Source organism: Naegleria fowleri (genome assembly GCF_008403515.1).
Source record: "Naegleria fowleri strain ATCC 30894 chromosome Unknown tig7, whole genome shotgun sequence".
NCBI lineage: Eukaryota > Heterolobosea > Eutetramitea > Acrasida > Naegleriidae > Naegleria > Naegleria fowleri.
The window spans coordinates 41,856-69,461 of NW_025407939.1; the positions used below are offsets into that span (position 1 = coordinate 41,856).

The 27,606-nt window shown below is 37.7% G+C and overlaps 11 protein-coding genes across 11 annotated transcripts; 5 read left to right on the forward strand and 6 right to left on the reverse strand.

The window, feature by feature from the left end:
• Positions 1-23: 23 nt before the first annotated feature.
• On the forward strand, positions 24-1,724 carry FDP41_010723 (uncharacterized protein; the record flags this gene model as incomplete). Its single annotated transcript, XM_044701052.1, has 1 exon — positions 24-1,724. One exon carries the CDS (start codon positions 24-26, stop codon positions 1,722-1,724), a length of 1,701 nt encoding a protein of 566 aa, XP_044567457.1.
• A 69-nt stretch (positions 1,725-1,793) lies between these two features.
• FDP41_010724 (uncharacterized protein) lies at positions 1,794-2,408 on the reverse strand (the record flags this gene model as incomplete). Its single annotated transcript, XM_044701053.1, has 1 exon — positions 1,794-2,408. The coding sequence occupies one exon, from the start codon at positions 2,406-2,408 to the stop codon at positions 1,794-1,796; it is 615 nt and encodes a 204-aa protein (XP_044567458.1).
• Positions 2,409-2,543: 135 nt separating this feature from the next.
• FDP41_010725 (uncharacterized protein) lies at positions 2,544-9,875 on the reverse strand (the record flags this gene model as incomplete). Its single annotated transcript, XM_044701054.1, has 1 exon — positions 2,544-9,875. One exon carries the CDS (start codon positions 9,873-9,875, stop codon positions 2,544-2,546), a length of 7,332 nt encoding a protein of 2,443 aa, XP_044567459.1.
• Positions 9,876-10,152: 277 nt separating this feature from the next.
• FDP41_010726 (uncharacterized protein) lies at positions 10,153-10,719 on the forward strand (the record flags this gene model as incomplete). Its single annotated transcript, XM_044701055.1, has 1 exon — positions 10,153-10,719. One exon carries the CDS (start codon positions 10,153-10,155, stop codon positions 10,717-10,719), a length of 567 nt encoding a protein of 188 aa, XP_044567460.1.
• Positions 10,720-10,754: 35 nt separating this feature from the next.
• FDP41_010727 (uncharacterized protein) lies at positions 10,755-12,135 on the forward strand (the record flags this gene model as incomplete). The annotated part of the gene is made up of 2 exons (XM_044701056.1): positions 10,755-11,243; positions 11,455-12,135. The coding sequence occupies 2 exons, from the start codon at positions 10,755-10,757 to the stop codon at positions 12,133-12,135; spliced, it is 1,170 nt and encodes a 389-aa protein (XP_044567461.1).
• Positions 12,136-12,371: 236 nt separating this feature from the next.
• On the reverse strand, positions 12,372-14,237 carry FDP41_010728 (uncharacterized protein; the record flags this gene model as incomplete). The annotated part of the gene is made up of 1 exon (XM_044701057.1): positions 12,372-14,237. One exon carries the CDS (start codon positions 14,235-14,237, stop codon positions 12,372-12,374), a length of 1,866 nt encoding a protein of 621 aa, XP_044567462.1.
• Positions 14,238-15,243: 1,006 nt separating this feature from the next.
• On the reverse strand, positions 15,244-16,563 carry FDP41_010729 (uncharacterized protein; the record flags this gene model as incomplete). The annotated part of the gene is made up of 1 exon (XM_044701058.1): positions 15,244-16,563. The coding sequence occupies one exon, from the start codon at positions 16,561-16,563 to the stop codon at positions 15,244-15,246; it is 1,320 nt and encodes a 439-aa protein (XP_044567463.1).
• Positions 16,564-17,060: 497 nt separating this feature from the next.
• FDP41_010730 (uncharacterized protein) lies at positions 17,061-19,160 on the forward strand (the record flags this gene model as incomplete). The annotated part of the gene is made up of 3 exons (XM_044701060.1): positions 17,061-17,116; positions 17,331-17,458; positions 17,791-19,160. The coding sequence occupies 3 exons, from the start codon at positions 17,061-17,063 to the stop codon at positions 19,158-19,160; spliced, it is 1,554 nt and encodes a 517-aa protein (XP_044567464.1).
• A 187-nt stretch (positions 19,161-19,347) lies between these two features.
• Positions 19,348-23,127, reverse strand: FDP41_010731 (uncharacterized protein; the record flags this gene model as incomplete). Its single annotated transcript, XM_044701061.1, has 4 exons — positions 19,348-19,619; positions 19,679-19,918; positions 20,134-22,194; positions 22,293-23,127. The coding sequence occupies 4 exons, from the start codon at positions 23,125-23,127 to the stop codon at positions 19,348-19,350; spliced, it is 3,408 nt and encodes a 1,135-aa protein (XP_044567465.1).
• A 550-nt stretch (positions 23,128-23,677) lies between these two features.
• FDP41_010732 (uncharacterized protein) lies at positions 23,678-25,031 on the reverse strand (the record flags this gene model as incomplete). The annotated part of the gene is made up of 6 exons (XM_044701062.1): positions 23,678-23,928; positions 24,011-24,093; positions 24,263-24,439; positions 24,615-24,728; positions 24,853-24,890; positions 25,020-25,031. 6 exons carry the CDS (start codon positions 25,029-25,031, stop codon positions 23,678-23,680), a joined length of 675 nt encoding a protein of 224 aa, XP_044567466.1.
• A 1,462-nt stretch (positions 25,032-26,493) lies between these two features.
• On the forward strand, positions 26,494-27,384 carry FDP41_010733 (uncharacterized protein; the record flags this gene model as incomplete). Its single annotated transcript, XM_044701063.1, has 1 exon — positions 26,494-27,384. One exon carries the CDS (start codon positions 26,494-26,496, stop codon positions 27,382-27,384), a length of 891 nt encoding a protein of 296 aa, XP_044567467.1.
• Between the last annotated feature and the right edge of the window lie 222 nt (positions 27,385-27,606).

Here is a 27,606-nt window from a genome sequence, read left to right on the forward strand (position 1 = left end):
CCATTCTCTCCCTTCGAAGAATCATGGACATTTGCAAACCTCTGAATTTACGATCCATCTCGGGTGATGAAAGACTCCTCGTGTTTTTCAGTAATGAAACCTCGGAGACTGTCAAGTTGTATTGGATTAATTATGAAGGTACAGAGATTGAAGTTGCAACTCTCTTTCCGAAGGATGCAGTCGGACAACAGAGCTATTGGACTCATTGTTTCATCATGAGAAGTATGAACACACCTGACAAAATTGTTGGACTCTATGTATTGGATTCCTCCTTAGAGAATGGCTGCATTTTGAAATCGGGTCAGGTCCATAACCAATCGTCGTTGAAACCGAATTCCACTTCACCAATGGTAAAGAATTTTCAAAAGGTTTGCTATGAATGTTCAAAAAACGGTGAATTGCCTAGTTATACTCCTGAATTGAAATCCGAGGCGAGTTACAAACAAGCAACCATTTCAGTACGAAATGCCACTCAAAAAACCTTAGATGTATTTTGGATTGATTTTGAAGGAAAATTATTGCCATATGGTCAAGTGCAACCGAATGAAACCTTTGCATCATTGAGTGCTGTTAACCATGTCTTTGTGTTCAAAACTCAGGACGGATCCTATGAAAAGGTTGTGAAAGTATCACTTAACAAACCTTTAGTAATTTTGGAAGAACAAACAATTTCGATCTGTGCGCAAACCTTAGATGAACCAACCGAGACCAGCTGTCACCCCATCATTGCTGCACAAATATCAGAGAGAACCGGAGCAAGAAATATGGCCTTCTCATATCCTGCAAGCGATTCTCTCGTTCGAGATATTGAGTCTCATCTTCGCAAAGAAGGAAAACGATTTATCGATGAAGATTTCCCTCCCCAACCTGATTGGGTGCGTGCCTATGACTTCTTTAATGGAGATGTCGCTATTGTAAAGAAAGGATTTTGTGCTACTTCGCCACGACAAGGAGGAGTTGGAGATTGTTGGCTCATTCAATCCTTGTCTGGAGCTGCTATTCGACCTCAAGAGGTCAAGAAGGCTTTTTGCTTGTGTGAATCTATTGACCCTCAGTTAGGTCTGTATGCAGTCACGTTTCACTCTGAAGATCCAGGAAAGAAGTACACCATTCTTTTGGACGATTATTTTCCCATGAATAGTGATTTTATCTTTGCAAAATCTGCTGCAAGAGGAGAGTTATGGGTACCGCTCATTGAGAAGGCCTTTGCTAAAATGATTGGAGGATTTTTGGATTTGGCTGCATCGAAACATTCATTCAATCCCTGTCACGTGTTGGTTGCGCTGTTGGGAGGCAAAGCAAAACATTTTGAGTGGTATTCTGGAGAGAACTCTGTTGGAAAAAAGCTAATGAAGGAGAATCAATTTTGGCCTCTCCTCGAACGGCTACTTGACAGCGAAAAGAGTGCACCTGTGTGTACCAGTAAAGCAATAAGCGGAGGAGACGGTACTGTCGATTCGTTTGGCATTGTTCATTACCATGGCTACAGTATTTTAGGATATAGAAAATTCCCTCAATACAATCTCAATTTGATTCAGATCAGGAATACATGGGCCAATACAGAATGGGGAGGCAGCTTTGGTGACAATTCTAAAGAATGGCAGAAATATCCCCAGCTAGCAAAAGAATTGAATCATGAAGTGAAAGATAATGGTTGTTTCTGGATGACTTATGAAGATTTTATCAAGCATTATTGTGTTCTTTGGTGGAATGAGCATGAATAGATTTATGGAAAGCAAAAAAATTGATGTTTAAAAATCAAAATATAAAGTATAATTCTAACCACTTGATTCTTACTCCTTTCTTAATGAAATTTTGACAGTGTCTTCATAAAATTTGATCGCCAGTTCATCAATCACAAATTCAAATTTGTTATTAAAACGAGAAATAATTTGTTTTAAATCCTCCACATGAGATTCATCGGTGTAAATTAATGATACATGTGCTTCATTTTCATTATAAACAATTTTTCCTCCAGTGAGGTCAGCACACATTCTTCGAGCTTGAACAAATGACATTTGATCTTGCCTCAATGTTTCAATTTTCAAAGCAGCAAACAAACAATACACCTTTTTGTTTTTAATTCTCTCCACAGGAGATACTAAAAAATCCTCAATAATTGCTTTGAATGGATACAATTTCTTTTCTTCGACAACTCCGTGATGAACAAATTCCTGTAACGCTTGAATGGCTTCCTCTTTCTTTTTATTCGGAATTTTTCCAACAAAGGTAGAATGAAAATTCTGTTGTGGTCTTGCCTGCTGTGTGCCATTGTTGTTGAGAAATTCCTTTCCGTGATTATCCAATTTCCAATCATCATTAAAGGCATCAAATATTTCTTGAAATTTAGAAAAGGCCTCTGATGCCATCACCAAAAACGAATAACCATAACCTGGTTGTACTGACATTTTTTTATTATATGTTTGTTGACGTCTTTCCAGAAATGCATCATCACTCACTCAACTATGAAAACGCACCATCACGGATGAAGCGATTGTTGTTTATTGTTACAAAATAATGACGACCATGGTGACATACATATCTTATTGTCTATTGGATGGTTTGATTTTTGTTGAAAGGTCCCATAATTCATCATCGGTTTTTGTTTTCAACAATCGTGGCAATTCTTCTGTGAAAACAAATTGCAAATAAGGTAATTCTTGGAAATCATAATTGAGACATAATTGTTGCAATTCAGAAACTCTTCCCAATGTTTTCATTAGAATTCTCATCATTCTATAATTAATGACCTCTTTGTGTTTGGCATGTTCGAGAAGAGGTTTGTTTCCTTCCTTTGTGAAAAATACTTGACTTTGGAAACTTCCTAAATAGGGAATGCAAGGTTGTTGTTTTTCAGAGAGACGGTCATAAAGCTGATTCACTTCTTTCGAGTTGATGACTTTTTTCTGACTTTCTTCCAATTCGAGGAATAGTTTGTGTACTTCCTTATTGTCTTCATAGAGATCTTTAAGTCTAAAAACAGAAGAACTTCTTAAGCCTCCCAAAATAGACATGAATCCAAAATAATTACCAGCGTAAAAACAAGATTGAGCAATGCAAAGAATTTTGGTAAAGACCTTCTTTCGATCTCTCTCATTGGGTTGAATGAGAACGGTCTCGCTGGCCCAATGCTGCAAAGTTTTGAAATGTTCTTGCATGAACAAAATATTACTGCTGTACTTTTCTCGAATTTCCTTATCTTTGCTTTCAATATAATAAAATTCATAGGGCTTAATTTTCAAAAAGAATTTTGCTTCCAGTAAGGTCAATTGATGAGCTAATTCTGCAGAAGGCCATGAGAAAATGTCAAATTGGATCTTGAAAGGATTGGAAATTCCCAATCGAATATATAAATCCTTGTCATGATTCCATTTTGACATGGGAATTTCTGGTGTTGATACTTGTTGCAAAGTTAATCCTTTTGGAATTCTCAGAGTTTTATCCTCTGAAGATGCTGAAGAGTCACGGCCTGGGCTAGTAATACCACATCGAGTTCCAGAAGAGGCCTGAATGGAAAGCATATTGAGTACAAGAGCATTTTGGATCTTGGCAATACTTGATGTGCTACTGGAGGACATGTGTTCAATTTCTTTCATAAAGTTAATACTTTTGGCAATACTTAAATTATTGAATGCATAGAATCCATCCTTGATTAATCGCGCAGCAGTCCTTTCGAGGTTAATTTTTGTGAATAAGTCATTCTTGTCTTGCTTATCTTGATTCAAATGTCTGTATTTGGCAATCAAAATGTCAATAATTTTTTCTGGAGTGCTGAATAAATTATAGGTCAAGTAGAACATTTGGGAAAATTGTTCAGTATGTTCCTTGTCATTGGCAGGATTGTAACCAAGAATTTTGTTAATAGATGCTTGCAAAGTGGCTGCTTTGAGACAACAGGTTTCGGGGTCCACAATATATTCATCTTCTTCTGCTTCGTGAGATACAATGGTCTGTGAATCATCACCATTTGTGTATTCAGTTAATAGTATTTCTGTACAGTTTAGACAGTGCGCTCTAAAAACATCAGGATCATGATCCAAATCATTGGCATCTGGGCAGAAAATGAGTAGACTGTGTGACTTCTCCATGAAAATCAATAGAGCTATGAGTATTCTAAATTTGCTTTCCTTCTTCAAAAATTTCATAGATAAATCTCGAGCATTCTCAATCTCATGCACACTGATCAATTTTTTGCAGTGAGTCACCAAGTCAGTGACTAATGATTTCACAACCAAAAAGCAAGTGTTACCATCGTGTCTTAACAATGAGTGGATTGTAATGTGGCGAATGAGCTGAATAAGTTTGTAGAGCAATGCATCCACATAATCCCCATCGGCCGCTGTGTCAGACAATCCATGAAATAGAGAGATTAAAAGGTTCATCATGGATCCATCTTTTCCAATAAAAAGAGCATTCAAAATATAGACGACAACTTGATAGGACTTGCTGACAAAATCAATCTTCTTTGATTGTTGCTCGTGTTCTTTCGAAACCCCTCTGAACGCTAATACAATATTCTTCATAAACTTGAGCATGTAAAAAACAATGCTCAAATCGTTCAATTCATTAGAGCAGTGCAACGTTTTATCTCTCCACCATCGAATGAGCGCATCTCTGTTGTAATTTCTCATTGTCCATAACAGAAGAGTACTCAAAATAACGTTAATCTCATTGAACTGTTTGAGTTTAAGTAACAATTCTTCTCCCTTATTGAAGAAGGTGTCTACAAGACTTGTGAAAATTATGGAAGTGATACGTTCTCGATTTTCTCTTGGTTGATATCTTTCATCAAACTCTAATTTCAAAAAGATGTCCAACAAATACTTTCCAATCTTGTACATGATCTTTTCGTTCTTCATCTCAATAGATTCAAAGAACAAGGCAATAATCTTGTTAATGAAGATATTCGTAGTTGAAAGCTCCCACATTTCATGATAATCTGCCAAAATTGCAAGAGATTCACTGAGTAATCTCAAACTTGTTTCCTTTGATAAGCCAGTTGTGACTTTTCTGCAATAAAATTCAAAAATGCCTTTCACAGCCTCATATCCAATCGTTGGCAAGAGATCTCTAATAAAGAGTGAGATATTTCTATTACAATAAATAGCAAGATTGTGACTGCTGTTGTTGTTAGAAAGTAGTAGCTTTTCCATGCACGTAAATAGCTCCTGGATGAGATTTTTCGTTAGAACTAGCAAGTCACTCTCTAAATAATTTGAAATGCCCTTTGATTGCGCAATCAAGAGAGATTTGATCACCATGTCAAACACAAACCAAGAGTATCTGCAAGAGTCGGATGTTTTTTCCTCGGTAGCTTCTCTATTGGACGTCAAATATTGTATAAATACTTTCATCAATTCACAATGTAAAGATTCAAAATTGAAAATAAATTTGATATAACTCGAGAAGAATCGGTTGCCTCTTGTACTGTTACCGCAAAACTCATGGAATTTGTTCAAGCTCAACAATAGTGCCTCGAATAACTTGGTTTGAAGATCTACTCGAAGTTTTTTCATGTTAATTTCTTTTGTGAACTGTTCAGAGGATGAATAATTCAACAATTCCAGTAAAATGTCAAATAGCAAGTACATGAAAGGCATGCTGATGCTAAAGTCAATCATATTAAATTTCAAGAGCAAATGATAAACAATATACTCTAAAATGGAAGACTTTTGCAAAGAGGTACTTTTGGTAAATGCGTCGTAAGCAGCGAAGAAGAGTTGCAATCTTTCATCAGTTGGTTGTAAGGTGGTCACCAAGTTAGCATCGATTCTGAGCTTGGCTTTTTCGCTAAGTTTAAGAGAATCCAAATCCTTTTCACTGATTGATATGTATCCAGGGGGTAGCTTTGTATAAATTGGTATCGTTTCATTTGAAACAGATTGTCGAAGTGGCATGTACCCAGACAAAATATCTCCAAAGAGTTCCTTATCTCCCTCATAGACACTATTGTTCGCATAGAGAGGTAAAAAGCTATATCCAACAATATTTCTGTGAACACCTTGACCAAAGTGGCCACTTCTTAAATCCATTTCTAAAATTTTCTGGCCTTTTTTCTTCAAGTCTACTATGTCAATGTTGTAAAATGTGAAAAGTAAATGATGCCCATTGTGAATATTCTCTGGAGTCAAACCAAGTAGATCAATCTTAATTTCGTCAATGAAATGCACATTCTTTTTGGTGTTGCAAGAAAGACTTGAAAATTGATATCGTTGTAACTTGTTGCTAAACTTTCCAATAAATCGCTTCAACATTTTTGTACTGCTATTTGAGTTCAGGATATAGTCTTCAGGACTTGGAGTGGTCTGATCACAATCTCTCACTGACACCTCAATAAGGACGTTTTTACAATGTTTCAATCCGGATAGTCTTGCAAGTTTTAAATTCAAAAATAGCATGTTCTTAAAAGCAAGATGTGGATATCTAGATTTCATCCATGGAATCTCTTCCACCACATCTTCAATATCTTCATCGACAATGGTATTTCTAACGAATCTTCTTCGCGTGTGAGGTGATTCTGTGCGTAATGGGTCTGCCTCTTCATCCAAATAAATTGAATTCTCATATTCATCGACAAAACTTGGCCTGGTCACGCTCGTTCTTGAGAATGATTGCGATTTCCAGTCACGTATGATTTTACATTCCACGGTCATTTTCCCCCTAATATGATATGCTTGCATACTGGAATGAGTCGCTGTCTGAGGGTCTAAATGCTTTAACAATGTAATGATATTGAAATTTTCAATATTACTGTCTACAATAATTGGGTAAAACTTTTCAATTGTCGTGGAAGAGAATGCCAAGTCCACTTTTGGATCATCACCAAAATCAAGAACACTAGACGAGCTAGAAATATTGGCGTGACCATGGGGTCTCTTGGTACTGAACACTTTGCAATAGCCCAAGAGGAAGGACTGCTCAAAGTGATACAACGCCTTGCGTGATTCTTCTAATTCTGTTTGTGAAGATGACTTCTTTTGTGAAATACTTCCCATCTCTTCTGCAGCTTCTTGAACAGTTGTGTGAGGAGCCAATCTACGAATGATCACCACACAATATATTTGATCATGAGGATAGCTAACGTTAAATACTTTTTCTTTGGTGGCACTTGGCATCATTCTTAATATGTCTTGAGCACTTGTTGGCAATGCTTGTAATTGCAGCTCAGATAAAAAGTTAAAGCACCAATCTTCAGTGATCTTCTTTTCGCTTTTACAATCGTAAAGAGCAACAGAAAAAGTAAAAAGCTCTTTCTTGTATGACTCGCCTACAAGCGAGAAATCAGAAAAACTTAGGTTAATGCTAATTTTGTTTTTTGTAGGATACTCGAGAGCATGTAGAGTCCTATGACAAAGAACCAAGTCCATAGGTTTGTATTCATAGAATGATTTGAGAAGCATGAGTAAACGCTCTTCCAAAATTTCATTCTTAATAGACATGTCGGCAACAGTTGGAGCACTGTTCAATATTGCATTACCAAACTTTGCCGAAAGTCTTTTGCTTCCATTCACTGAATATGTTAACTCATTGATAAATGTGACTAACTGCTCATTCAAATGCTCTTTTGTGATATCTTCGAGTTTTCTCTCTTCTGTATTGATATCAATCTCATCATAAAGATCTGTTGCTTTTATGTCGTTTGCTGTCGTCATACTTAAATTGATACTACTCGTGTCTGAAAGACCAGAATTATCATTATTATTAGCTGTAAGATCATTTTGGCTATTTCTCCAAAGCCCTGTAATTCGCATAGAGAGAGTTTTTAACCTTCTCTCTTGCTTGTCAACTTTTGGTACATCCAACTTTAGACTTTGTTTCAAATTTTCTGAGCTTTTGTTCAGGTCAGACGAGGCGGTAAGATCGCTCTCAGATTTCTTTTTTTTCATGCCCATAAAACCCTTGAGTGTTTTTCCAAGAGAACCATTTCTAGATCGAGACGATGACATTTCCATGAAACTTTGTGGAATAGGGCTAGAATCTGAGTTAATGGCCTCCATAGATCTTTCATCCTCCAATTCACGAATGGCAGAAACATGTTTTAAAATATCAGAGTTATGTGAAGATTTTTGAGGAGTATTCATTCCAGCAATAGCAGAAAGACCATGGTTTGGAGGTGACGTTTGTTTCGAGTCTGAGGGGTGGGTATTGTAACTAAATGAAGAAAAATTGACATTGTTCTCCATATTTAAATCCAAAGATCCAGACAAATTCAACGTGTTACCCACTCGGCTCTGACTTCCAGATACAGCAAGGAAAGGAGGTGTTGCCTTTCGATACATTAAATTTTCATTTACATCCCAAACGTTACAAAAGTATGTGTTGTTGTTGCTTGAAATATTTGTGGTTACATTTCCAATCGTGCCATTTGATGATTTAAAATCGCTTGAATGATTATTAGTGAATGGCGAAGTGATTTGAGAAGGAGAAGCAACACTTGTTGTGTCACCGCTACGGAATGGATGTAAATTTTGAGAACTCGTCACCCTCACAGAATTAGTAGAAGTTGCATCCGTATCAGAATCATTTCCTACAAGTCCACTCAATGATTGATTAGATGATGTATTTTTCATTACTAATTGTTCAAGAGCTGATGTTGACGATTGCATGGTGTGACCATACAAAGAGATACCTGTCACTATTGAAGAATTGTTATCGGTTGGAGATGTGAGAGAACATAAATCCTCTTCACTGCTTCTACTTCCAAAACTTGTCAACTGAAGACCGTTCACTGCATGGTCAAGATCTGAGCTCCCATTATTGACCATAGACTGGCTGATTGTTGAGCTAAGTACCGATTGGGTTTGCATCAAGGAGTTTAGAGGAAATGAAGAATTTGATGTAAATGATGGTGGTGGTACTCCCCGATGGTGATGATAACGAGGAAGTTCAGAGACAACATTTTCAGTGGTTGAAGCTTTCGAGACAACACTTGCTGTCATGCCATGTTGATGTTGTGAAGCTGCTACTGAACTCGTAGATACGAGAGGAGTACCATAGGGTGTGGTTGGCACATGATTGGACTGTTGCGATTGATGTTGATTTGGAAGAACATATATCTTTTCAAAATGAGGCAAGAGACCCTGAGGAACAGCATTCAAAAGTCGAGACTGAAAAGAGTCATCGTCATAGGGCGCATTTTCACAATTATAAAGAGACGATCCAGAATTTGCACTGCTGCTACTGGCAGCATTATAATTTTCAACCTGTTGATTGAGAATGGTGATGGTTGATGTGGTAGTCGTTGTAATGTTATGGTTGTTATGGTTGTTATGGTTGATGACTTGGACAGGAACGGAATTATTTGAATGAAAATGGTGATGAAAGAGTGCGGTCGCTGTTGTTGATGATGACTCTGAGCCATTCGTTAGAGTAGTAGTGGTCGACGTAGCGTTAGTACTATGGTACGCCACCACTGTTGGTGAGTAGGCAGTCGAATGGGCATGTTTTGTATTCGTGTTGATGGTGAGTGGTGTCAATGACCCTCCTGTGGGTGATGTGGGTTGATTCTGCCACAATTGATGATATAAATTAATGTTAGCTCCTCCTCTCAAATTCGTGTTTGAGGATGAGGTTGAAAGTGAGGCATATCGTGCTGCTGCTGATGTTGTGAGTAGTTGTGAATAAAAAGAAGGATACGCGATGGATGGTTTCGGTCGGGCGTCAATAATGTAGAAAGAAGAAGGAGTGATACTGGTCTGGAGAGGTTCTTGCTGAGGTGGTGATAAATTCGAGGAGGAAGAGGACAACAAAGAGGAGGCATAGCCATGACCTCCTCCACGCGTATTCTGTTGCTGATGTTGTTGTGGAGCATAGGGATCCGAAGTGATGGTGGCGGTAGGAGAAGTAACTTTTGGCAGATGATTGCTTGCTGACATTTGTTTTATAAAAGAGATGATGGGAGATGTTTTGGTTCAGCAACGAAAATCATCATTGGGACCATGAAAATGCTTTCTTCAAAACTTGCTGTTTAAATACACGTCAGTTGTCACTTGAAGAGGAAATGCTATCAAAAGATGAACATGGAACACCAACCTTTGCTTTCGAGTTATTAATTCACCTTTTTGCTGCAACCACACATTTCTAAAACAACAAAAAACAACTCGACAACCAATCTCATATTGCAATTAAACCACAACAAAACAGCTCATCAAAATGTCATTTCGACCCATGAACTCCAACAATCCTAATCTCACAAACATCATCCGTGATGAAACCTCTCTTCCCAAAATCAACATCATGACCTACAATGTAAATTTTGGAGGTGTTTCATGGAACGGAGAGACAAATCTCGGAGGATACCGAGCCCTTCAAATCATTCATGAACACTCTCACGAATTGGACATTGTCTGTTTGCAAGAAACTCATCAAGGCTGGGAATTTGCATTGAATCATTTCAAACCCTCGGAAAACATGTATCATGAAGGACTTCATTCAAAGAACAAAGCCTCCTCTCTCCGAGCCAACTTTCCCCATCAATTCTGGGACCACTCCAAAACCGATCAGTATTTAGCAAGTGGAAGTGCAGTGTTAGCGACCAAAGATTTTGATCTTCAGGTTCAAATGCTGGAGAGTGGAGTCAAAGGCTCTTTTTTTGATGCCATGCATATTGTTGTAACGGATTTACGTTCATCGACGACCAAGACAAAGACCAGATATGAATCATCTCTCTCTATTATTATTGATGAAGAGAAAAATCAGAAGAAGAAAAAGAAGGAATAAGAACAACCAATTCTGACGCATATGAAGACATACCAATGACAAACTCCACCTCTACGACCAGATCCTCCTCCTCAAAACCAACACTCCAACTTTTGAATTTACATTTAAGGCCTCCCTTATCCTTTGAAAGCAGTACACTTCTCGATAATGCAGCTGCCTACCTGTGGAAAACAACCACTGTGAGAAGAGATGAAGTGAAAAGTTATGTCGAACAAGCTCTCAAAATCCATCCCGATATTCCATTAATTTTGTTGGGAGATTTCAATGAAAAGAGTAGTGTTGGAGTGTTTACTTCAAATTCGACCTTTTCTAACTATTTGAGAGAGAATGACTATGTCGATGCCTTACAAGATGCTACCACGTGGTATTGGCCTCTGAAGGGTCCATTCAGCTTGTGGGGTTCCTATGATCATGTGTTTTATCGCAAGCAAGAGTGGAAAGTGGAAGCTCAACAGGTGTTAGACAAGTATAAGGAGCGTGCTTCCGATCATTTACCTTGTATTGTTTCATTAAGGAGAGCCCATGTCAGTAGTCAATAATATTGGGGATGGGACCAAACCGTTGTGAACGGTATCAGATCAACCCACACGTTCGGACAAGTGTGTGGTGTCGTTTGATATCATCATCATCACTTTATAAATGTCGAACAGTTGTTGAGAATTGTTGAACACAAGTCTGGAGTGCTGTTGCATTTTGTTTGAACACATATTCATAAAAAATATCAATGCCAAAAAGAAAGCAAAGCAAGAGGATAGTAAAGAAGGGGAAGCTAATTTCTCTCGTATGACAGAAAGTGATGTTGAAGCATTGTTGCAATATGTTGATGCAAAGAAGAAAGTCAGAATGAAAGTTACTCCTGCCATTAAAACGTTTGCAGATGAACATAATTTCAATCCAAATCAAGCTAGAAGCCGATTTTATGAAAGGATGAGGTTAATCAAATTATTGAAAGAACAATCGGAATCAACATCATCATCAACAACATCATCAACAACAGCAACAACAACCCACAACTCAAAGGAAATGAATGTTTTACCCGATGTTGTGTCAAGATTGATCAAGGAAGAACAACAGAAGCAAGAACAAAAGAAAAGAAAACAACAGCAAGTTGATGATGAGAATGATGATGTTGAGAATGATGAGAACGAGGATGAATACGACTTTGACAAGTTGTTGGTATCAACTCCAGGCAAGGTTACCACTGTCGAAAAAAACATCGAACATTTATTGTCTGCCATCAGATTTGAAAACGAAACAACCAGAATAATCATTTACAGACTTTGTTCACACATGGACTATGCTATCTCAAAAGGCACACCAAGAAACAGAATAGTTTCATTAACTTTCACTGTTGCGTCTCAGCCTAACATCAACAAGATGGTCAAGAAACTGAGTAACATAAAATGTCGGAAGTAGTGCATTCACTTTATTGAATGAGAGACATTATAATCCGATTGTTGTGTCTGAGTATATTGAGGAGAGTATTGATATCACCAGTATGAAAGTTGCAGTTGTTAGCGGTGCTGATGTTGGAGAGAGTGGTAAAGAAGTGTCTCAAAAATATATCATGTTGATATCCAAGAAAAACATTGAGAAAGTGGCTATCAATGGTGTCGCAACAAATCATGAGAATATCGACACGCAACAAATCATTACTGCCCATTGGTTTGAACAGGTTTTGCAAGTGAGGACAAATTCCATTGATGTACAACTTCCTTAATGTCTCGATCTTGTCGTTTCAATCTCTCGAAAATGTCTGTCATGTCATTCAAACAATGCAGCTGAATATTCTTAAATAAATCCGATGGAATAATGGTACCATTGTCGGAACAACGATGAATCACTGCCATGCATTCATGGAACGCTTCATTCACTTTTGGATAATTCAATTGGAGAGGAGAATTTTGTTTGAGATAGGTGTTGGCAATGTGAGGTGCTAATTTTCGACGATTTTTCGAGTTCGTCGTTTTTGTAAATCGTTCAATATCTCTGTAACATAGAACTGGTTCTGGACAAAATGATTTTCTAGCAAATTCCAAAATAGTGTTGAACGTTTTTTTCTGTTTCAAACATTGTTCCAATCCAGATTCTTCAGATGGATTGAAAGAAGCATGCTCGGGAGAGTTTCCTCGTTTTTGTCTCGCATCCATTACGATTGAATACAGAACTGGAAGTAAAACACTCACAATAATTTCACAACATGAGTACACAAGCAACACATAGCCATACGGTATGAAAAAGTCCAACAGTTTTGAAAATATTGGAACAAATCCAAAAACAACAAACAAAATGATGGCACACAATTTGAGTCCAATGAGTGTTGCTGTTTCTTTCCAAATAAACCAAGTGTCTCGTGCAAATATTAGACACAATACAAACAATATAGTCTCCACAAGAATGTAGAAGAATGTGACCACTCCAACCATGAAGAGAGTTGAACTTGAAATTCCACATCCTGATACTTGAAATACTCCTCTGGTTGTGAAAATCCCAGTGTTTGTCGAGTGGACCTGAGTAAATTCAATTCCTCCCAAAACAAGATAAATTATTGCATGAAAAACGAAGAGAACAACGTAGGATCCAATCACAAACTTGTCACTCACAAAGAATGACAAAATTTTCACCTTCTTCAAGTCTTGATCTGAAGGAGTCACAATGGTCAAAACATCGTTTCGCATGTCATCATCAATGGTTCCCACTGAAGTGACATCTGAAACTTCAAAATCTACCTTTTTCTCTTGATTCGTCTGTTGTTGCTGCTGAGGTGTCACAAACTCGTGTTTCAAATTCTTTCTTGGATCCGACTGAAACTCAACTGACGAATGTGTGCAAAGTTGAAGATTTGCATTCACCGCTCCAGCATCAAAATTCATGGACCGATCGTAATCTTTCACAAAAACCAAATTCGTCTTGTTCAAATTCAACACATGCATCAAATACAATCGAAAACATCGAAAAATCGATGGTAAAATCAATGCAGGTGGTAACACAAAATACGAAATGGCATAAATAAAACATGGATAATTCTTTCTTCCAATAATGTATCTCAAACAAGACAAAATGACAATAAAAGAACTCGCGACAAGTGTCAGGACCATATAGACCATTCCTCTCGATTGGACATGTCTCGACTTTCGTTTCCAAATTAATCCCAAACAACACAATACCAATAACATCAAATAACACAACAAGAAGAACAGCGAGAAGGAAAATGAAAGCCAAGTTTCTGGACATCCCGATGCTGTTAAAACAGCTCCATCTCGACTAAAGTTTCCTAATTGAAATAATATTGGATTGCAACCTTGTAATTGAGAGGCATTGGAGATGTTGACTGGAGTTTCGAGAATTACAAAATCGGAAACGAGTGAATTGAATTTTTCGAAAAACAATTTGTTGTGGAGAGAATATTGTTGAATTTCATAGACATTGAAAATCGTAGAAAACTTGTCATCATTGGTTGTTGTTGTTGTTGTTGTTGGGGGCAACATTGATAAGCCACCTTCATCTGAGTGATGCATTTTTCTATGACGTTCTGAAATTTCACCAATGATGTCAGTTGCCACTGACAGGTCGTCATCAGCATTGATTTCGGGTATTATTCTCATGCTCAAAACAAGAAGGAGAATTAGTAAAAAAGTGAGTGTTTCAAAACGAATGGAGATGAAATGCTTTTCGACAACGACCAATGACAGGTTGACAACCCATGACATTCCATAATGAACTCCCCGCCGAAATTTTGAATCTTGTCTTGATCAAAATTTGTAGTCTTGCCATTCGGATCTTTGTTCATAACACCCAGAGCATCATTTGATCCATTTCTTCTCTCGTTGTTGTTGTTGTTGTTGTTGTTTGAATTGTGTGATTGTGTTGTTAACGTGTTCATTACTCGCAACATTGTGTATGTGGAACAAGTGACAGCGCTTGATGTGAGGGCATTAGTGTGTTGGTGAGATGGAAGTGATGGAAGTGGATGCATTTTGTTGTTTGGAAACATGGATCAAGGCTTTTCAGACAAGGCCCGTGGTGTTTTAAATTGCCCAAAAGCACAGATATATTTGGAAATAGTTTCATCATTTCTATGCGGGAGCACAAACACTTTTGAAGAAGAAAACAGATTCACGATTCGCTAATTTTTGGCAAAAGTGTGATTCTCAAATTCCAACATGTCAAGACCCTAAGGAAGTGAACAAGACGACAAATATTTCAGAATCACACAGACTGTTTACACTACAAGATCACCTTTCGATCTTTTATTATAAAACATACACATCAATGAAGAATAATCCTTCGTGTAAAATTAATCACTTGCTGTGATCAAGATTCGAGTCGCTTTAGAAAATGTGGAATTGTGTCGAGTGATCAATGATTGTTGCTTCTTTTTCAAAAATCTCAACATAGTCACTCACATTCTTTCCCACACTCACACAAGCAATACAAATCATGATGACAAGTAATTAAGGCTCAGACAAGTAGACGATTCATCCTGAGCAAATTTTCATCTTTGGAATTGAGAATATACACAAATTACTTCTTAGCAGCAATTTCCTTCTTCTCAACCTTCTTGATGATACCGACAGCAACAGTTTGTCTCATGTCTCTGACAGCAAATCTTCCCAAAGGTGGATAATCAGTGTAAGCTTCAACGCACATTGGCTTGGTTGGAACACACTTAACCATAGCAGATTCACCTCTCTTAATCTTTTCTGGGTTCTCTTCAACAGTTTGGTTGGTTCTCTTATCGATCAAAGCCAACAACTTTTCGAATTTACAAGCAATGTGAGAAGTGTGACAATCCAAAACTGGAGTATAACCGTTTCTAATTTCACCAGGGTGGTTCATGATAATGACTTGTGCTTCGAATGAGGCAGTTTCCTTAGCTGGATCGTTCTTGGAATCAGAAGCAACATAACCTCTCTTGATATCAGTGGTGGAGAGACCCTTGACGTTGAAACCAACGTTGTCACCTGGCTTAGCCTCAGGAACAGATTGGTGGTGCATTTCAACAGACTTGACTTCAGAGTCAGGAGCTTGACCTGGAGCAAAGTGAACAACCATACCTGGTCTCAAGACACCAGTTTCAACTCTACCAACTGGGACAGTACCAATACCACCAATCTTGTAAACGTCTTGGAGTGGCAATCTGAGTGGCTTATCAACAGGTCTAACTGGTGGCTTCAAGTCATCCAAAGTGTCCAACAAACACTTGCCCTTGTACCATGGCATCTTGTCAGACTTTTCAATCATGTTGTCACCAGTCCAACCAGAGATTGGGACGAATGGAATATCATCGACCTTGTAACCCAACTTCTTCAAGTAGTCAGCAACTTCCTTCTTGATTTCATCGTATCTGGCTTGAGAGTAGTTGACAGTCTTATCATCGAACTTGTTCATACAGACAATCAATTGTTGAATACCCAAAGTCTTGGCCAACAAGGCGTGTTCTCTGGTTTGACCGTCCTTGGAGATACCAGCTTCGAAACCACCAGTAGTAGAGTCAATGACCAAGATGGCAACGTCAGCTTGAGAAGTACCAGTAATCATGTTCTTGATAAAGTCTCTGTGTCCTGGAGCATCAATAATGGTAAAGACAAAGTTCTTGGATTCGAATTTCCACAAAGCAATATCAATGGTGATACCTCTTTCTCTTTCGGCCTTCAACTTGTCCAAAACCCAAGCATACTTGAAGGAACCCTTACCCATTTCTTGGGCTTCCTTTTCAAACTTTTCAATGGTTCTCTTATCGATACCACCGCACTTGTAAATCAAGTGTCCAGTGGTGGTGGATTTACCAGAGTCGACGTGTCCAATGACGACCACGTTAATATGTTCCTTCTCTTTACCCATTTTTTCGATGACGATGAATCAATATTGATGATGTGATGAATATTTTTTTGTTCGAAATTCAAAAATTGTTGTGAGTTTCACGTGTGAGAGGATTTATTGGTACTGAGAGGTCAGTACTACAGAAACAGAGGTGGAGGAGTTGACTTCAAGTTACAAAATGCAGAGGCAACCATTCTGAAAATGCAAGGTTCATGAATGGAATGAAGTTTGTGTGAATGAAGTGATCATTCAGTGAGCTTGAAGGGATGAAGAGAAGGATCAATTTTCTTTGAATTTGATCTATTGGGAGTATATGTCAATATTGATTACATGTTGAAGGATTTAGGATCATTGATCCATTGAAATTTCGATGCAACCCAAGTTGTTTCGTGGTCTGATTATTATTTTCAGAAATAATTCTATACTAGTGTATTTTGAAATTGGAGCAGAAGAACGTTGGAGAAATGCCACACGTCATCCCGATTTCATATTTTAAATGTCTCTTTCATCATCAAAAAATGTCAGCACAAAAGTTGCAGGAAGCCGAAAATCTCGAGAAGGAAGCCAAGAAATTGTACGTTTTTTCTCAACCATTTCATTTCGGTTGAATGGATGGACTTATCACGTTTTTAATGAATTTTTGATTTCACGCTAACTCCGAATGATGATGATCATTTGACACAACATCATCGGACCCGTTTCATGATTTATGAATTACTGAATGATCGTATCTATATTAATTAATTATATTGAATGATGTTGTTCTTGATACAACTAAATTACAACAGATCCGAGAGAAGTGTATTCAGATGGAGTCCCGATTGGGATGGAGCAGCTTCAAAATATGAAAAAGCTGCCATTGCCTATAAGAATTTAGGAAAGGAAAACAAAGCCGTTGATTGTTATGTCAGTGCTGGTAGGTATAACTATCTTCAAGATCATCATATTCGTGATAATAATATACTTCTTCAACAAATGTTGCTACAATCACAAATTCCGATGATTGTCCTTGTTCCAACAAACCACGATGATGATGATTAAAATACATGTTCCTCATCATGATCATCCGAAATCATTGAACTATTCTGATGGATATATATATATTCATGGAACAACAAACTCCATATATAAACCACCAAACCAACTTTTTCCATAACATTACCTTTCTCAACACAACTAACCACAACATCAACTAAATCACAACCACCACAACCACCACAACCACCACAACAACCACATTGTTAACAGGTTATTGCCATGAGAAGAACAGAATTCTCTACTCGGCCGGACGATGCTACGAATCAGCAGCCAACATTTATCAAACGACCATCAAAGACTTTATCAGTGCATTAAAAAATTACAAAGACGCTGCACGATGCTACTCCGATGATGGAAAGAACGATCGTGCTGCGGAGGTGTTGGTCAAAGCTGCAAAAGCAATGGAAAAAGAACCTGCAGGTTTAGAGCAATGTTTTGAATTATTTAAGGAAGGAATTGAAATGTCTTGCCTCAATGGAAAGTATCATAATACAACGGATTTGTTGCGCCAATATAATACCATGTTGATCAAGTATAAGAGATTTGATGAGGCGATTAAGAATTGCGAAACTCAACTAGTTGCTTATCAAAGTTTGAATCAAGTCGATAATTTGAGAAAGACCATGTTATCCATCATTGTTTTGCATCTCAGAAATGATGATCCAGTAGCTGCCGAGAATGCTCTCACAAGATTTACCAATGAAAGTGGAGCTGCTAATTTTTCAAATAGTGATGAAGGTGATTTGGCAGTATCATTTGTGAGTGCATTCCAAAATAGAGATGAAAGGTTGTTGGAGGCCACTCGACAAAATTCTTTATTGAGATATCTAGAAGGTCCATTTGCCAAAATAGCAATGACATTGTCACTGAATCCTCTCTTTGACACTATACCACAAATTAAAAAAGAGAAACCTAAAAAGACCTCGACACCCAATGCTCCAGGTGAAGGAACTTCTTTGGCAAATAGTAAGAAAAATATTGCGACGAAAAAAGCCGCTCTCTTTGCTGTGGATGATGAAGATGAGGAAGAAGATGGAGGTGACAACAAGAAACGTTCAAATAGACCAACAAATACATTCTTGAGCACGGGTTCAAAGGCCTCGTCTAACAAACCAAAAACAGCATTCCAACCAATGCCTTCAAAGGAAGAAATGGAAGAGCTCAAAAGGAGACAACAGGAAGCATATGAAGAAAGACAACGCCAACGACGAAACGGAGAACTTAACGAGGAAGATGACGAAGATTTGGGAGATGATGATGACGACGATTTGGATTTAATAGGAGCTTCAAAGACTCCAAGTAGCAGCAACAATGTAAAAGCATCATCCTCCACATCAATACCTACAACTAAAACACCTACAGTACCTGAGCAACCAACTCAACCAACACGACCATCCCAAACCAATGGTGAGGACGAAGATGATATTCAATACGTGTCAACAAAACACAGCGATGCAATTGATGAATATTTCAATGATGATAATAGTTATCAAAAACCTCCTTCAAACATTAAGCCTCGTCATGACGAGGATGATGACGAGGAGGGAGGTGACGCCTTTGATCCTAACGATTTAACTTAAATCAAGAAATTGACATGTGCACACCATTCATGTGCAGCTATTATTATTACATATAATTTATTCTCAATTTATTTATGAAATAATACCACATGACTTTTTTCAATTCTATGCCAATTATTTATTGTTACATCATATGAATATGCATAATGATTGACCTCCGAACTATTATTTAGTCAAACAATCTGATTTAATCAAACAATTTGCAAACCTGAGCAAACACTTCTTCTGGTGTACCTGTAGAGTCAATAGTTCTAACTCTATCGGTCTTTTTGAAATAATCTACCACTGGTAAGCTTTGAGAAAGGAACGTTTTAAATCTCTTCTTAATGCTCTCAATATTGTCATCACTTCTGCCAGATGTTTTACCTCTCTCCAACAAACGTTTCTCTAGCACATCCTCTGGACATTCAAAGAACAGAACAAACATGCCCTTACAAATGAATTGCTCAAAATCAAATGCTGAAAGATTGGTGACATTTGAGTTTGAATAGTTTTTAAGATAATACTCCAATACTTACCTTGCTGCATTTCTCTTGGAAAACCATCGACAAGGAAGGTGGTGTTCTTGTCTTCATGCCCTAAAATGGCCTGTTTCAGCAAATGAATGGTTACTTGACCTGGAACAAGCTTTCCTTCCTTCATATAGGAGTCAATCATTCTTCCTTGTTCTGTGTCCTTTTTAGATTCTGCTCTCAACAAATCTCCAGTACTCAAGTGAACAAATTTGTACTTTTCGACGAGTTTTGCACATTGTGTTCCTATTATTCAATTGATTCAATGTTGAATTGTTCAGATAATCATCATTGATGAATCATTAATATTCAACGTTAGCGACATACATGAAACCAATAGGTTTCCAAAAAATACTTTACCTTTTCCTGAACCAGGACCTCCTACTCATGTGCAAAGAGGTCATTCGAGTTCATGGCATTGGTATTTAAACGACAAGCAAATTCTCTTAAATTCTACTTACCCAATACAAAGACCACCTTGCGCCAGTTCTTGATCGACTCTTGAGCGGCAGCCAATCTTGCAATTGGAATTCTGAAGGGCGAGCAACTGACATAATTTAATCCCAATCCATGCAAGTACTTGACTGATTCAGTCTCACCTCCATGCTCTCCACACAGACCCACAGTTAGATTATTCTTCACCTCACGTCCATTTTGGATACTCATTTGAATACATCTTCCCACTCCCTCTTGATCTAACACTTCGAAAGGATCGTTTTCGAGTAAATCATGCTCAATATAACTCTTCATGAATTTGCCACTGTCGTCTCGACTGAATCCAAAGGTCATTTGTGTGAGATCATTTGAACCAATAGAGAAGAAGTCGGCGATTCCAGCCAATTCCTTACTAATGATCACTGCTCTTGGACTTTCGATCATGGTACCCACGCGATACTGAACCAAACTCTTCTTGTGATCGTTCAAACCATAGTACTTGGCAGCAGCTTTTTCAATAATTTCCTTTTGGTGTAATAATTCCTGAACGGATGAGACAAGTGGAACCATAATGTCAACCTTGACTTCGTTGGTGTTCGCAGCTTCAAAAGCAGCCTCAAAGATGGCCTCTACCTGCATGACAGTAATTTCTGGGAATGTAATTCCTAATCGACAACCACGATGACCAAGCATTGGGTTCTTTTCTTTTAATTGTGCCACTAATTGAGAAACATCATGAACATCTTCTCCCAAAGCTTCAGCAAGCTCTGCAATGTCCTTTTCTTCTTCTGGGAGAAATTCGTGGAGTGGAGGATCGAGCAAACGAATGGTTACTTTTCGGGGACCCATCTCATGGAAAATGGCAAGGAAATCAGATCTTTGATATTCCTTTAGGGCGCTAATTGCTTGACTGCGTTTTTCTGGTGTTGATGCCACAATCATCCTTCTAATGTCAATAATTCGTGTCTTTTCAAAGAACATGTGTTCAGTTCGACACAATCCAATGCCTTCGGCTCCAAATTCGAGAGCCTTCTTTGCATCTGAAGCACTATCAGCATTTGCGTACACTCCCATTGTTCTATATTTTTTCTCAATATCCATAATTCTGAGGAAGTTGGCATTTGTTAGACCAGGTTGACTTGTTTTTAAGGCCTCTCCGTAAACAGCACCTGTGGAGCCATCAATGGTAATGACGTCTCCCTGTTTGAAAAAGACGCCATTGATGGTGCACGAGTCCTCTCCTGAAACGTAGAGCAAGCTACAACCAGAGACACAACATTTTCCATGTTGACGAGCGACAACAGCACTGTGTGAAGTCATACCACCTGTACTTGTGAGGAAGCCTTGAGAAGCATGCATTCCAGCCAAATCTTCTGTTGAGGTTTGCTCTCTCACCAAAATTACATCCCCGGCCTCTTTTCTGTCAACTGACATGGCAATGGCTTGTTCGCTTGTAAAAGCAATTCGTCCTACAACAACGCCAGGAGAGGCTGGTAGACCTGTTGCCAAGGGAACATGACGGCTCTTTTCATCAGGATCCAAATAAGGATGGAGTAATTGGTCAAGTTGAGAAGGATCAATCTTCATAATGGCCTCTCTTTCATTGAGAAGTCCTTCATCAATCATGTCACAATATATTTGAAGGGCTGCTTCAGCTGTTTTCTTTCCATTTCTACATTGCAACATGTAGAGGACACCTTGCTCAATGGTGAACTCCATGTCTTGAATATCCTTAAAATGCTTCTCTAATTTAGAGCTAATATCTGTGAGTTGTTTGTAACATTCTGGGAAATTGGTTTCCAAAGTTTCAATTTTCTCTGGTGTTCGTGTTCCAGCAACTAATTGTTCTCCCTGAGCCATGGTCATGTATTCACCATAGAACTTGTTCTCTCCAGTTGATGGATTTCTACTGAAACAAACTCCAGTACCTGATCTTTCGTCGACATTACCAAATACCATGGATTGTATGTTAACTGCAGTTCCTTTGAGTTTGGTAATGGAATGAATTTTTCTATATTGAATAGCTCTTGGATTGTGCCAACTATTGAAAACAGCAATAATTGCTCTGTAAAGTTGTTGATATACGTCTAGTTGGGTATGAATTATTTCAGAAATTAATATTTTAAATAATATATAATTAACAATCAATTTTTAACGTTTTGGAACGCTTTTTTGAAATACTCACCTTGTGGGAAATCTTCTCCAGTTTGCTCGAAAATGGTAAGCTTGTGATCCTGCACAATTTGTTGAATTTCCTCAAGAGTCAGTTCTGCATCAGAAGAAATGCCTCTCTTTTCCTTTTGTTTCTTAATATTGTCCTCAAAACATTCATTTTTCACGCCCAACACTACTTCACCGAATATCTGAATAAGGCTCTTGTACGAGTCCCATGCAAATCTTTCATTTCCGCCAAAGTTTTGAATTAATTGATGAATATTCTTGTCACAAATTCCAAGGTCAAGAACGGTATCCATCATGCCTGGCATAGAAACAGCAGCACCTGATCGAACACTCAGTAATAGAAGCTTTTCGTCACCTTGTTGAGAATTTCCAAACTTCTTACCAGTAACCGCTTCCAATTTCTTTAAATATTCATCCACCTCTGTTTTAATTTCGTCAGGAAGATTTCTCTCTTTTCCTTTCGATTCTTCTCCCTCATTAATATTGTTATGAGCAGAGAACTTTTCACAAGCTTCCGTGCTAACAGTAAATCCAGGAGGAACATTAATTCCCAAATTTAACATTTCACATAAATTAGCTCCTTTTCCTCCCAACAATTCTCTCATATCCTTATTTCCTTCAGTAAGGTTCGCCCTTGTAGCAGGATCAAGAGCAAAGAAGTAGCAATAACCCTGCTCTTTCTTTCCTTGCTTGACTGAAATTGAAGAATGCAGTTGTTGTTGTGAGGATGGATCGGAGGAAGCGACCTGTCCAGATGCATCATGTCTTGGAGTTTCTGGGACATGCCCACTATTTTCCTCAACTGCTTTGATGGTCGATTTTGAATTTCCGCAGCCCATGATGATGATGTACAAAGTATCGGATTCAGCAATAACAAGAGTATTTTGGTGAGATCTTTATGTTCACGAGAGAGAGTGATGAAAAAATCCTCCAACAAGAATCTCTCTGAAAAGATGATATTTTTTTTTAATAGTTCTCCGAAAATGAATGGTTGTAGTTGAAAAAGGCGCGATTCAACATTGACGAAACCTGTTTTGACCTAAACATAATGGTACCGTACGCAGGATACAATTATAATTTTATTGTGTTGTTGTATGATAATTAGGTTTATTCTGTAAAGGAGAAGGAATTAGTTGTCGAGAAAGAGGAGAATGGGTTTTTTTAATATATAAGGAATTGCTTGCATAGACTCTTGATCACCAAATATACTCCTCAAAAGCCTCGTTCGCCTTCAGATTCATATAACTCCTTAGATTGTTGTTTTGAAGTCCTTCAATACATTCCATTGATGGAATAGTAAGCTGTTGACTATGAAAGTCAATATACTCATGTGGACTGATCAAGGAAGTTGAAGAACTGAAATAAAACATTAGGTTTTATCATTTTTGATTATTGACACAGTGATGCTTGATAATTGGTATCAACGAGACATCCAGTAGCTCCACAAGCATCTACCGATGTACTAAACTGATCAGATCGTGAAGGGAATGCAAGTTGACTCGAGAAATATTGAACACTTTGGATTTTGACATTCACAATCATGGTAATAATATTGCTATTAGCTTTTGACAATTGACACACGATTTGTTTCATGGTGGAGGCAGGTAGGGTGTTATCCCATTTTAAATAAACTCGATAGTCTATGTGAAATGTTGTTGTTTCAATCATTAAGAACAAGATATGGAATGATTTTCTGAATAGAAATTCGATGGCAATACAAACCTTGTGATGTTTGAGGTCCAAAAGTCATGGTTACATTCACAGAAGCTACAGTACTCGTACTATATTGTAAACTCGCTTGAATGCTATTTTTCAGTATTGTTATTATTTAACAAAATAGTTTGATTCCATGAATTGATAATAATTTTTAACACATTTTGAGAGTTGACCAGAAAAGGTTAAAAAATTAAATTTCAATAATTAAAAAACATTCATGTTGTTAACAATTCTTCCACAACTACTCCTACTACTTACTTGTTGGCAGTAATATTAAAAAAATTTCCATTTGAAACTCTCAAAGTAATGTATGGCACAATATTCATATTCGTTGTTTGATACACGAAAGAACATTGATTCACGTCACAACAGGCAGAATTATTCTTTCCTTGAGCTGGACAGAAACTCAATGAAAATGCTTCAAATCCGAATCCACTTTTGTGTGAATTAAAAATGTGTATCCATCACAATATTATGAACATGAAAAACGATTCATCAAATGCAGAGAGATGTTGAAAAGTTTGTGAAATCAATGATCCAAATACGTGTAATTACATTCCAATATAACATGACACCATGTTGTCATTTGTCAAATCGGAAAGAAACCTACGCTGTTGAAATGTTAGGTGCTCGAGGAATGAAGATAGCTGCCAACACAATTGCTGCGATCACCACCAACACACAAGTTCCGAGAATACAGAGACCAACACATATCCGACATCCACTTTTTACATGAATTTGGTTCATTCAAAAAAAGAATGAGAATCGGAAAAGGAAAATTCGATCATAATGAGAATTTGAATGGTGAGACATGATGATGGAATACAAGATCCATTGATGATGCTTACACTTTTTTCTTGCTTTCTTTTTTCTCTACGGCAGACCACTACGGAGTAATGTCAAATAATTCCATAACGACGACAAGTGACACAACATTCATTGGAGACATTCGATCGTGTGAGTGAATCAAGAGATATTTCTCATTGTTACTTTGCAGAACGAATGTCAAACCTACATCGTATTCCATTTTCAAAGATGATGGGTGTGGAAATGTTTTTAAAATTTTTTTTTGAATTATTATTACTTCCAACAGTTGTCAAGTGTCATTTTACTCAAAATCACTTCATTTCCTTTTGAGTATCAGTCATCAACAACGCGCATCAATTCCCCAAAATTGCTCAACGAAAACTCCAAATCGTTCAAGTCACCTCTAATGTTGAATGATTCTTTTCTAAACACTAAGGAAATGATAAACTTACCTTAATCATTGCGATCATTCATAACACTCTACAAAACATTCGACAACTATAAACAGGGGCTATTGCGATAGAAATTTTTGTCCTTTCCAAAAAAAAATTCAAAAAAAAATAATTTTTTAAAATAATATTGAGGGAAATGAGAAATTAATTCCTTGTCTGAGAGCACTAATTGTTCTTTCTAAAGGCAAGTAATGACTCACCTCTTAGCGTGTTTTACTTTTCACTTGCTCTCGTATATGATGATCATGAGATTGTCTTGTATTAATAATCAATAATTTGAAGATAGCTTGAACATCTACTGCTTCTCTATTTCCTTGTTGAAAAGTGCATCAGAAAATATGCTCCTTTTTTATTTGCCGCAGCAACAACAAAACTGTCTCTACACCTTCATTAGTTTTTGTCAGGACGAAGGTACGAAAAAGCCTTTCGTAATATTAACAAAATTTTTTCAACAATAAAAGTTAGAGGATGTTTCACACAGGTTTCCTTACAACACCATCTTTTTTCAAATTATGGCATTATATTTTAAAGAACATGTTGTTGTTCTCAACGATCAATCACCTTCAACGAACCAGAATTTAAATAATTCCCAATGGACAATAATGGACTCAAAAGCATTAAATTGTCCGAATATGGAACCCTCAACAAGTTGAATTTTCACTGTGTCAGCAAACCTTCGAGAGAGATTAAAGGCTTCCATCGTGTCTTTCCCCAGAGAGGATGCTCTCCGGTAGATTCGACTACGACCCCTAAATATATTTCTTCCAAATGGTGTTTTTTCTTAACCTGAATATTTGATACAGAAAATGGTCTTTGAAACTTTCATCACAATCGCGGAGGCATCAGAAGAGACGAACCTTCGATGAAGAGTCGTCACGAGTGTGTGTGTGTGTGGAGAAGACGACCGTTGAGAGTGAACCTGTGCTGTGGTGGACAGTTTCCTTTCTCTCTCTCTCTCTCGTGGAGATTGTTGTTGGGGATAGAGCAGAAGAAGAACCTTCAACAACAACAAGCTTCTTCTTCTCTCGTGGAATTAATTGTTTGAAAAGAAAGCAATCACGAACTGTCCTTTCAATAGTACTATTACGAGTATTAGTAGTCGACTACCATCATCATCATCACCACCACCTATAGGTATACCTACAAACACATCCCCACACACACACACATCCAGAAATATTGTGATATCGCAAATCACCTCTTCTAACTCACACTCACCCATCTCTAAAGATGATCATTGATCGTATACTCTCTCTAATTCCTCATCCCGTGGCCTCTCAAATCTCGGACACGATCAATTCTCATGAAACTCATCCCGATTTGGTGCCTTTTCTCAGTTGGCACTATCCAGCTGTGTTTAGTGTCTTGTACGTGGCCTCTCTCTACTTATTGCCCTTATATATGAAACACGTACGTAAGAACGAGCCTATCCGTTCCACCCTTTTGGATTCCTTCATTAAATTCCATAACTTGTTTTTGAGTGGTTTGAGTTTGTTGATGGTTTTGGGTTTTGCAGGTGAAGCCTTCAATGTCATGTCTGAAGTAAAAGGAGACAATTTGAGTGAGATGATCTCTTCAGTTACATGTGATGCTCGGGATCGAATGGGACGAGGTGCCATTCCTTTCTGGCTCTATGTGTTCTATTTGAGCAAGTATTATGAATTGTTGGATACTGTCTTTTTAATGGTGAAATGTAAACCATTGACTTTTCTGCATACTTTCCATCATGTATCGACTTTGTGTTTGTGTTGGTATGTGATTTTGCAGAAATCTCAACTCATGTGGTTCCCTTCCATGTTGAATGCTGGTGTTCATGTCATTATGTATTACTACTTTTATGTGTGCACTTTGAAGGGAAGTTCCATTTTCACTCCTGGATGTTTGAATGTGGTCAAGCCATGGATTACAAGAATGCAAATTTTGCAATTTGTTGCTGATTTGTTGGTGCCTAAATTGTGGCTCTATTTCAAGTATGTCGAAGGTCATCAATGTACTGGTGATTATCATGCCTACTTGTTGGTCGATGTCATTGTTGGATCCTTCCTCTTATTGTTCTTGAATTTTTACTTTAAGAGTTATAGCAAGGGAGGAAAGGGAAAGAAGGATGTTAAGGGAGAATAAAGGAGAACACCTCTCCAGTCATCTGTGACGTCTGACGTATGTTTACAACACACAACTAATAAACCAAAACTATAAATTTCATTCAAAGTACTTTTTGATTCCAAGATGTGTCAGTTGACACTTTCACAATCCCCCATTCACACCATGAGTGGTTTGCCCAGCCAGCAGTAATAAGACTGGTGATGTGGTTAGTGGCCATGGCCAGTAACGAATAATTCTCAA